This window comes from Ruditapes philippinarum, unplaced genomic scaffold (assembly GCF_026571515.1).
Source record: "Ruditapes philippinarum isolate M1 unplaced genomic scaffold, ASM2657151v2 ctg275_1_1_1_1, whole genome shotgun sequence".
Classification (NCBI taxonomy): domain Eukaryota; kingdom Metazoa; phylum Mollusca; class Bivalvia; order Venerida; family Veneridae; genus Ruditapes; species Ruditapes philippinarum.
Genome location: NW_026852998.1, coordinates 395,316 through 406,558, shown reverse-complemented (window position 1 = coordinate 406,558; position 11,243 = coordinate 395,316). Strand labels below are relative to the sequence as shown.

The following is an 11,243-nucleotide window of genomic DNA, read 5'->3' as shown; positions in this document are numbered from 1 at the left end:
TGATGAGCTATCGAATGTAATGATTAGCTATAGAATGTAATGATTAGCTATAGAATGTGATGATGAGCTATAGAATGTTATGATGAGCTATAGAATGTGATGATAAGTTATAGAGTGTGATGATGAGTTATCGGATGTGATGATGAACTATAGAATGTGATGATAAGCTATAGAGTGTGATGATGAGCTATAGAGTGTGATGATGAACTACAGAATGTGATGATGAGCTATAGAGTGTGATGATAAGCTTTAGAGTGTGATGATGAGCTATAGAGTGTTATGATGAGCTACAGAATGTGATGATCACAATAAATGGATATGTGTTTTTTCATATTCCGTTTCGACATATTGACTGTATAAACGTATGCTAATTAATTCGTTATCACATCACCTGGTCGAGAAACTACGCGTTGAATATTGATATCTTCATATTTCTTCTCGTAGTTGGTTGTATAATATAAGTGAGGACATGTTAAACTTGGTTTACAGACAAGTGTTGTGACAGCCTTCAATTTGTATATCATTGATAAAATTTAATAAAAAGTTTGCAGTGAACCTTTTATCCCATTTATTATACATAATAAAATAAGGACACAATGAAACAAACTGCATATAAATACCATGAAAGTGATCATTTGTTTAAACTTGTACACGTATTTCAAATTTTGAGGAGGATATAAGGTAACGTATTTCTAAATAATTGATTGTTGATTCAAACACTTGCAACTTCATTATGTGTGTAAATAACATTAAGTTTTTATATATCTACAAATATGGCTTTTCAGTTAATATCAAGTTCACAGGGCGATTTTAAGAAATAAATGTCTTTCGTAGAAAAGCAAATAGTACTGCATTTCTTTATAATACCTGGATTGCTGTCTCAAACAAATGTGTTTGTCGAATAAATAAAGTGTTTTGTTTGTTTTGTTTAGTTTTAATTCAAACTGACATAAATCATATGGCGAATTTCTAGCATTATTTGTGGGGGAGTGGGGAGTCCTGGTGCCCATTCGTGCATTATTCTATGCGGGCGGACTCCTGAGTAGTGGGAAAGCTTCCTCACATAAAAGAATCAAAAGTCTCTGACGTGATTCGAACCCACGGTGCATAAATATCGGAAATAGCGGATACAAGCAATGGACAACAGCCAACAGTGCTTGTCCATAATAACTAAGTTTTCATGCTTGACAATATATTGACTTTATTTAAGTTGGTAATATTTAAAAAAAGAAGATATGTTTCTAATGTTTTTAATAACTTTCTAGTCTTATTGTTGTTCAGACTCCATATCCTCCACACATTGTTAATAGTATTCCCTTTGAAAGTTTTGTTATGTCATATAATATTGTTTAATCACGTTACTGTTATATGTTATCTGTCAGATGCCCTCATGGACTATACTTCTTTCAATTAACCTGAAACCTGATTTTTTTCTGGTATTCCAAGATTTTGTTCTGAATTCGTTTGTAAAATGTCATTCTCTTGATACATTGATCATGATGTTAAAAACTCGGCATCAATGATCGAAACACAGTCAGTTGTTAGTGACAGTTGTACAACATTATTCTTAAACATATTAGCCATGTCAATTTGAATTTGTACAACAGTCCATTGTGAATGTCAGACGTCCGACACTATATAGAATCTGGCGAACGTGCCACAATAAAGAATAAGAAAGTTAAAATTTCAGTAAATGCATAAGGATTAAGGTTAAAACCTCCGGCTTAATAGCTTAATCTGATTTAAAGAACTTGTGTGTTGGGGCCTGCATGACATATATATCTTCATTTTTTGTTAGCAAAAATAAAAGGAATGAAAATTTAATTTGCTGATTGTTCGTTATATAATTATAATAATATTCAAAAAACTGTAAAAATCGATTTTTGATATGTCGTTTTAAATAAGTATATAAAGTTCGATATATATAATGCTTTAATCATTACTAAAATGATTTAATTCGCAAATAAGTTATTCATCGTTGACAGTTACATTCAATACATTGTGTGCTTGCCGATAATTTGTTGTATTATAGTATAATATTGTGTTTTTCATTATTGGTAAATCTCGAATATATCAATTGATATAATGTTATTCATGCTATTATTGTTATTTTTATCGAGTGTGACATATGCTTCAGAACTGCCGATCCCAGCTTGCGCCAAATGTTACACAGCGTAAGCCAGTATAATGTACTAATTATTGACCTTCAAACCAACAGTTAGTTTTACTCGTAAAGACACGTGTAGCCACTATATATAATGTGTGTTTACATTTTTTCAGCTGACAATGTTTACGGTGATATTTAAGAAATATGCTTCAGGATATAAACAAGGTAATGAATTAGAATTTATTTACTGCCTTATGGTGTCAGGGAAGTTTTAGATATTTTAATGAGCAAGCTTGTGCTTATGTAATGTCAAAATACACGTATCAGGCACGGCGTTGTATTTATTTTAGCAATGCTATAGTTCAGTGCAATTTCTTCACTTTCAGAAATAAAACAGTACTGATTATTGACACTGTAATCTAGTTTTTTAAACGTAAAGTACTGCACGTCTTTCATTAGTAGACAACTAGTATTGTGTTCCACGATCGAAAGTCACTGCTTAACGCTATATAATGTAAAATATTGATCGTTCGTGTACATGTAATTATATATAAGCACAGTGGAGTTAAAGCTATTGAAATAAATACATTAGTTTTTGTGTTTAACGCTCGTTTACTTCACTTTTATATTTATTAGCTAGGATAGGAGTATATATTGCATGTTACTAGTAAAATATATAAATATAAACCGTCCTATTAAACAAAGATAAAAACCACGTGGTTCCGGTTAGAAATAAATTTGTACAAGCGGATTTTACGCGCTACAAGGTACATTGGCGATATTATATGATACACACCTGGTGTATTTGAGTGTATTTAGTTAAAAGAAATTAAATATCAAGTATTATTTGTTTTTCAGAAATTGAAATAGTGACTGGTATTTGAAGAAAACTCGTGCGGTAAGGAAGAACTCGATTAAAAATATGGAAACGTCATCTACCAAGAACGAATTCAGAAATACGCTGGTGTTGTCCGGCGCATTTACAGCTATTTTCACTGCTTACTTAGCAATTCAAAATCTTCAAAGCAGTTTGAATCAAGAGCAAGGACTTGGACTAATTTCTCTGTCATGTATGTACGCTTGTATAATAATCTCTGGAATTCTAGCACCTGCTATTATAAATGTTTTTGGTGAGAAAAAAGTGTTAGTAATTTCATTTATATGTCACGTGATTTATATAGGAACTAATTTTTACCCAACTTTTGCGACATTAGTTCCATCATCTGTGCTATTAGGTTTAACAGCAGGACCAATGTGGACATCACAAAGCGTGTATCTATCCGACATGGCCTATTCATACGCAGGAAGAACTTCAAAAGATGGGCATGCAGTACTAAGCAAATTCAATGGAATTTTCTTTGCAATGTTTGAAACCACACAAATAACGGGGAATCTTATATCATCTTTAGTTCTACAACAGGGACGTTACAACAGCAGCATCTCCAGTAATGAAACAGTGGAAACATTTTGTGGCAGCGACGATTGTCCCATGGCGGTAAATGCTACCAAAATTGAAGAGCCAGAGCGGCACGTTGTGTATATTCTTCTTGGCATATTTTTGGCTCTAGATATTTTTGGAGTGGTTCTCACTTCTGTTTTCTTGCCACCTGTTCAAAAGGTGATATCGAAACAGAAAGTTAATCTTTTGAAATCGCTAGCATCATGTGGAAAAGGTCTGACAGATTTAAATTTGATTTTTCTCATACCGCTGATAATATTCATGGCTATGGAACAAGCAATTCTTTGGACTGATTATACAAAGGTAAATATTCATTTTAAATCTATAAACAGTATACAAGTATACGTATGTAAAAAATTTTACAGGAAAAGGCAATCCTTTGGACTGAATACACAAAAGTAATTGTTCACTTCTCTTAAATCTATAAACAGAATACACATGTATGTAAAACAATCTTTTACAGGGAACAACTTTAAAGTAAAATCTAAATTTAGAATACACGTAGCGACATTATACTAGGATGTTTAAAATTTGAATGTACAACCAATATGATACTTATATACATGTTTCAATAATAAACTTTTAACACTGCAAATAATAGTAATTTGTTACAATTGTATACAGCATGTCTCTTTATATTCATATGTATCATATAAATGTCATTACCATATAATTTTAGTTTGCTTTGGCATAGCGTTAATATTTTAGTATTATATGGAGAGGGTTTTTCCGTTTTTCCCGATCTCTATTCTCATATTTTCTGTATCATCAAGTTTCAACTCTTTCCATGACTCACAGGAAACTTCAGATGAAGGCAAGAGTTATGTAAAAGGCCTGTTACAAAAATGTCATTAAAGATACATGTATTTGCCCAGAACAAAAATTTTAGACCATAATAATAGATTCAAATGCTCAATAATTAAAGTTCACTCATCAGGCCTGACGCAATATGTTATCATATTTGTGCATTTTCAGGAGTTATTGACACACATAGAATAGTTTTGATATGCGTTTATTTATTTTTTATTGCCCTTGATAATTGCTAATGATTTTATTTTTATTTGTTTGTTTTTTTCAGTCATTTATCAGCTGTCCGTTAGGAATACAGAAGCTTGGTTTCGTCATGGCAACTTACGGCGCATCTACTACAGTATTCGCACTTATTGTCGCTCGGATCTCAAAATATACGGGAAGATATATTCTATTCACCATTGCTGGTCTGGTTAATCTCGGAGTATTGATAACCATGTATGTTTGGAATCCAAGTTCAGAGAATATTTTCCTCATCTTTTTGGTGCCTGTTATTTGGGGTGTTGCGGAAGGTATTTGGCAAATACAGTCAAATGGTGAGATTTGCTTTTATATGATATCAAAACAGTTTTCACATTTAAGAATCTGTCTGCGTGCGTCATAAGCTCGTTGGAATCACTGACTAAAATTGTTTACATCATTTTGAATAGAGACAAAATAACTTATTAACATGCTTACTATCGTCTGCTGAATTAAGAAGATTTTAGCATATCATAGAAGATAAATATGCGAGCGGTGTGACCCCTACCTAAGCTGAAGTATATAATGATTAACCTTTGCTACTATTATAGAACCAAACCAAAGTCGGACCGAGAAACGTATTCATTTTACATGTGTAACTTAATATTTTTATCTGGATATCTCAAAAATTGATAATGAACATTTCCTTAAATGAATGCCAGACACGTTAATTAAGGAAACCCAGCAAGTTAATGGTACAGATAACAATTTATTAAGTAGCATGAGGTATATGTTACAAATAGGCGCCAAACCGAAACTATTCTAAAATAACTTCAGCAGACGACAAAATATAGACTATGTAATTTTTATCTTAACAGATTTTTTTTCTCTTTCAGCGTTGATTGCTCTGTTATTCCCAGAAAAGAAAGACTCTGCTTTTGCCAACTACCATACATGGAAAGCTATAGGATTTACGTTGACATTCGTGTATGGGAACTTTCTATGTGTGTCAACAAAATTGATAATTGCCATAGTGTTACTCATGGTATCAATGTGTCTATATCTAATTGTAGAAATAAGAGTTAAACAAAGAAAACCAACTAGTAAAGATAAGATGATGACCGAGGAAGTAAACTCGTTAGATCCAGACAGCAATGCGTCATCGAACTAAATATATATACACAATGCACTTGTAATTTTTTTTTATAAATTTTACAACGTTTGTTAATCAATATTTTCAGAGTTTTATATAATTTAGTCAATATGTTTTTCCTGCCTGATCAAACGCCTGAGATTATGCTCAAGATTGAATATTTACATAGTTATATATCTGTACATGATTCGTGTTATTTTTCTATCAATATTCCCGTCATTTATAGTGAAATAGAGGATATTTGTTTAGTTCAGTGTAAGATCGGAATATATTTCACCGAGTGAGCACCAAAAGGTATATTTCACGAGTGGCGCAGCCACGAGTGAAATATGAACTGTGAAATATGAACTTTTGGTGTTCACAAGGTGAAATATATTTCAATCTTACACTAAACTAAACAAATTTTCTTTTTATTATATGCAAAGAAACGTTTTAAAAAGACATTTAACCTAATACTGAATGAAAAGCGCGACAAATAATAATACAATGTGACGTCATTTACGACGTCACGTCATTAAGTTGGTACCCAGTACTGTGCACGCTGGTATTTCACTGAAACAACGTAAGGGGCTTAAATTCAAAACAGTGAAATTATCAAAGTGGTAATTTCACTGTTTCAAACAGTGAAATTACCAGTTTTATATCACTGATATATTTCTATAAACCACCGAAAAGCATGTAATAATATGATCTATTTCAAAGTATTAAAAACTGTAATGTATTGATTATAGTATAGAATGATCAAACGTATACAATGTATAATATAACAATTCAGTGTGAAGGTCGTTTACAGAGTGCGTCATTATATAGATATATATCTACCTAGCTACCAATCCGGCCTGTACAGATCAAATATTTAGTTAAGCTCTACTTTAGTGCTTGAAATTCTTTATTTTTTTGTCGTGTAAGATTGCAGTTTTTCAAATGAGTTGTCAAACATTCACTTTATCTAGTTAATACATTCAAATTCTTAATTTCCGCCGATCTTGATCTATTTCATTTTGTAAATGCTTAACTGGTGAACAATCATCTAAACATAATTTCATCCGTATTTTTTAATAGTACATTTCATTGTTTAAACAATGATTAATTTCTTGCTCTCAAATAAATAATTTCATTTTAATACCGCTCCTAAATACTTACCTATGATACATATTTATTTCACTTTACCGCTGTGAACAACTTTAACCTTAACTATGCGAAACTATTTCACTTTAGAACTGCTAACTTATTTCACTTTAAGGCTCCTTAATACTCAACTGTGGTATATACATGTATTACACTTTAGCCTTGCTGTGAATCTATTTATTGTGATGCTATTGTTTGATGATAATCTTATCTGCATTAGAATTTTCGTGCGTTATTTTTGTCAGTTATAATTTGTTTTAATTGCACTTTTTATTGTTATTTGTCTATTTTTAATGCACCTTTTTGCAGTTTTGTTAGTAAGTATTAATTTGTTTGAAGTCTTTCATACAACAATGATCTTGAATTGTGTAAAAATGTTATATTTATTATATTTATTGCTAAAGTACTCAATTTGCTTTGCATAAAAAATCAACTGAATTATTTATTATAGAGATTATTTTAAAGTAGAAGTTAAATAACTTCGGTTTGTTTGAGTACTATGGATTGATATATTAGCTTCAAGTCCGAGAGAATTAGAAGTATAAATATTCTCTTTATGATAATGTATATAATATAAATGTTACAACATACCTTTGCGGAACAAAATGTCTATGAATATGGCATTCATGAACTGAATAAAATACACTAAACAGAAAAATCTTCTGTTCGCTTCCTTCTGCTTTGTACCTAAAGTTACTACAAGGTCCATTGTTGTTTTTTAAAGGCTAACAAAATAACTTGTTCGATTTTGTCTGAACCTGTAAGTTGACTGTTTCATCAGTTATTGTCAGTGAAAACGTTTGAATTTCACCCAACGCTATTTTCCATAAATGATTGAAAATATTTCATTGTATGTCCAACGAGAACCATAGTAGATATTTTATCCATTAACCTTTGTTAATTCTGAGCCGGTGCTAGGGTGCTTGGACGGTAGCATTACTTACCGCTGCCGTCAATGAGGCGGATAAATGAAAATGAGCGTTCAACTTACACTCTTTCTTGTCTTATCCGGTGATCTTCATTTTTTAAACGCCCGTTTGAAAAACGGGTCGTATTACAGTCTCCCCTGGCGGAAATATTTGTCCAATATTTGTACGGAGCATTTCTCCTACACGCATTGAGAAATTTTAATGAAACTTCATAGAAATGTTCATCACTATGAGAGGCAGTGTCGCGCGTAAGAACTAGATTTCTAGGTCAAAGGTCAAGGTCACACTTAGAGGTGGTTGGAAAACGCTTGTCCGGAGCAAACTTTGGCACTAATGTTCACCGTTGAAAGGCAGAGTTTCGCGTGCAAAATGTAGGTCTCTGTGGCCAAGGTCAATGTCACAAATAGTGGTCAAAATTCAGATAAAAATATGAAAATGTGTATTTGGACCAGTTAATTATCATTTATTGAGGGATTGAAACAAATAGCCATTATCATGACTACTGGTGTGAAACATGTGATATAGGTTAATATATGCAAGGTCAAGGTCACTAAAGATTATAGCAAAGGTCACTAAAGATATGAAATATAGAGCTTTTGTCCAGAGCATATCTCTACACATATGGAGAGATTCTAATGAAACTTCATACAAATTATGAGAAGCAGTGTCATGTGCAAAAAAGTAGAGGGATTTCAATATAACTTGGCACAAATGTTCAGCATTGTAATGCGGAGTGTCTCGTGCAATGTTTAGGTCCCTGTGGCCAAGGTCAAGGACACAAATAGGGGTCAAAGTTCAGAAAAAAATATGAAAATATGTATTGGGACCATTTAGTCATCATTTATTTAGGGATTGAAACACATATGGTCATTATCATGACAACCGGTGTGAAACATGTAATTTAGATTACTTTATGCAAGGTCACTAAAGATGAGAAATTTTGTCCCGATCATATCTCCATCACGCATGGTGGGATTCTAATGAAGCTTCATAGAAATAATAACCACTATGAGAAGCATTGTCAAGTGCGTGAACCAGCTCTCTATGTTAAAGGTTGAGGTCACACTTACAGGTCATTGCTTGTTTGGAGCCGAACTTTTCATTTATTGATGGATCGAAACACAAATGATAACATTCATCACTACAAGTGTAACACATGTAATTAAGGTTAATATTTGCAAGGTCAAGGTCATTGAAGATGATAAAATACTCAGATATTTTCTGGAAATTTCCAAGAATGCCCAAATCTCTGACAAAAGCTTTTGTGACCGGCGTATTTTGCGACAATGTTGCCCTTATTTACTATACAGTGTATTAACTTAATCTTAAGAATAAAGCGTAATTGATAAAGATATTCAGTTCTAGTTATACATAATTTCTTTCCATAATTTTCGTACTAAAAAGGACACTGTTTCTGTACCAACTCTTGCGAAGTCACGTTCGTAACGATATATTTTAAACTTATACGAATATGACCCATTTTACATATTGGCCAAAACGTGTTTATACATATTAATTTGTCCAATGTTTTAACACACGACAGAAGCTGAAATATATAATAATATATAATATTGTACTTTTAGAGGAAGTACTTGTACACAAAAGAGAAGATATATATGTTTTCAGACAATAACAACCATGACTATGACACATGATAAACAATAGCTAATGATGGACACATCAATTTTCAATAGGAGATACATGGTTATAGCAAGCCCGTTTAACTCAAAACGAGTGTAAAATGTCCATCGGTAAAAATGTTGTGAGCAACTTCCGTTCCTCGTTGTGTGACACGATAAACAAGACGAGTTTTTCATAATTTTTGAAGATTGAATATTAAAGCATTGCTAAGGCATAGTGGGCCTTTAATAATTTCCCGTACCACCCTTGTATTTATAATGCACATGGCGATATGGATTTTTTGAATAAAGGACCAACAATGTGATCAACTAACATTTAATTTACGAAGCATACATATCATCAATGCAGTTACAAGTCATTTTAGCGCAAACAAATCTACATTTCAGAAGTCAAAATCTGGAACATGTTCTAATACTCGAATGTTTTTATGCTCGTAAATGCATTTTCATAATTGATCTTTTTGTAAATGAATACCGTTTATGGTTTTAAAATGGCACGGAAACTGAGGGTTGTTGCTTTAATGTTTGCCATTATTTACATTTGCCTGGTGCTCTACTGTGTTTTATTGGAAGGAACTAGTACAGATATTTATTTCTTAGGATAAGGTAATATTAAAATGTATAACGTGAAAAGAGGACATCTTTAGGTTGCCAAACGCTTAACACAACAAGATGGATAGGTTCGGCTAGATTGAGCCTGGTTTTTAACACATTTGGTAGAACAAAGTATGAGAGTAAGATCAAATAAGACAGAGAACCTTACACAGAACACAGTCCGAACCAAATCCAACAGCATACAGGGCAACCGATTAGACACCCAATATGGCACCAAACAAGAAATAGGAGTGGATACAAAGAACACTGAAGAGAAGGGGCGTGCCGTCCACATTCGAATTATAGATTTTAATGGTACATATCCAATTAAAACACCCTAAGATTTTATCAATTAAACATCTAAATTATATTTTATATAGCTTTTTATTTTGTCAATATAAGAAATATTACGACAATATAAATATGCCAAGGCAGAGACCGGAATTATAAAAAAAGCTACATAATGATTACAAAAAATATTATACATTAACATGATTTGTTCATACCTTTAATGATTGCAATGAAAACATAAATTTGGCCTAGACATAACTACTATCTCTATCCATTGAAATACTTATCAAATGAATTCAAATCATGCTCTTAAGACCTGCCAGTAACCAACTACATGGCTGTTTAACTTTACGTAGGTTGATATCGTTTTTTTTATTCCTTAATGTTAACTTAACATATTATAAAACCATAATTCTTAACTTGCAATTATATTATCGTTTATGTTCTTTAAGTTAATTGGTCTCTAATGGAAGGTCTGTAATGCAATAAATAATCATGTTGATAGTATTTAGAATCAGACATAACAATAAATCAAGAAACAATTATAATTATATAACTGTTATTGGAAAGTATGATATACATTATCCGATATTAATCATATTACATATATATTTATAAAGCAGATTATAAAATGTCCTTGACCAAGATATTATAATTATTAATCATACAAATGTTCGTACTAAATCACTTGAACCTTTATTAACATTTGTTTTCAAGCAATATGTTATAATAAAAAAATATCCAAATAATACATTTGTATTGTTTTTAACAAAATAAAAGATAGGTATTATGTGCCCATTGTAACACCAATCCTTTTTAAAATATAATGGGGCTATGTATATGTCGTGTGTGACCATTGTGTCATGTTTTTTATTAGAAAAACATATTGTTTAATGTTTTAATGAGATGAAACGTCGCCATATGACATATACTTACGGTAGTTCGTGCCTGA

The 11,243-nt window shown here is 31.9% G+C and overlaps 1 protein-coding gene across 3 annotated transcripts; it reads left to right on the top strand.

The window, feature by feature from the left end:
* The first annotated feature begins 500 nt into the window (after window positions 1-500).
* Window positions 501-5,933, top strand: LOC132730839 (protein unc-93 homolog A-like). 3 transcript variants are annotated; one of them, XM_060716889.1, is made up of 5 exons: window positions 501-681; window positions 2,281-2,332; window positions 2,966-3,869; window positions 4,645-4,912; window positions 5,453-5,933. In XM_060716889.1, the coding sequence occupies exons 3-5, from the start codon at window positions 3,030-3,032 to the stop codon at window positions 5,725-5,727; spliced, it is 1,383 nt and encodes a 460-aa protein (XP_060572872.1). In that variant the 5' UTR covers window positions 501-681; window positions 2,281-2,332; window positions 2,966-3,029; the 3' UTR covers window positions 5,728-5,933. The 3 variants fall into 3 exon arrangements, with proteins under 3 accessions (XP_060572872.1, XP_060572893.1, XP_060572883.1); XM_060716910.1 differs by lacking the exons at window positions 501-681; window positions 2,281-2,332 and adding an exon at window positions 2,598-2,621; XM_060716900.1 differs by lacking the exons at window positions 501-681; window positions 2,281-2,332 and adding an exon at window positions 2,680-2,874.
* Window positions 5,934-11,243: the final 5,310 nt, after the last annotated feature.

What these genes read in the sequence shown, in the direction of transcription:
- LOC132730839 (XM_060716889.1), top strand. Translation starts at nt 3,030, where the DNA reads ATGGAAACGTCATCTACCAAGAACGAATTCAGAAATACGCTGGTGTTG. An exon ending in TTTGGACTGATTATACAAAG is followed by an intron (nt 3,870 to 4,644) that starts GTAAATATTCAT and finishes TGTTTTTTTCAG; the next exon opens with TCATTTATCAGCTGTCCGTT. An exon ending in TTGGCAAATACAGTCAAATG is followed by an intron (nt 4,913 to 5,452) that starts GTGAGATTTGCT and finishes TTTCTCTTTCAG; the next exon opens with CGTTGATTGCTCTGTTATTC.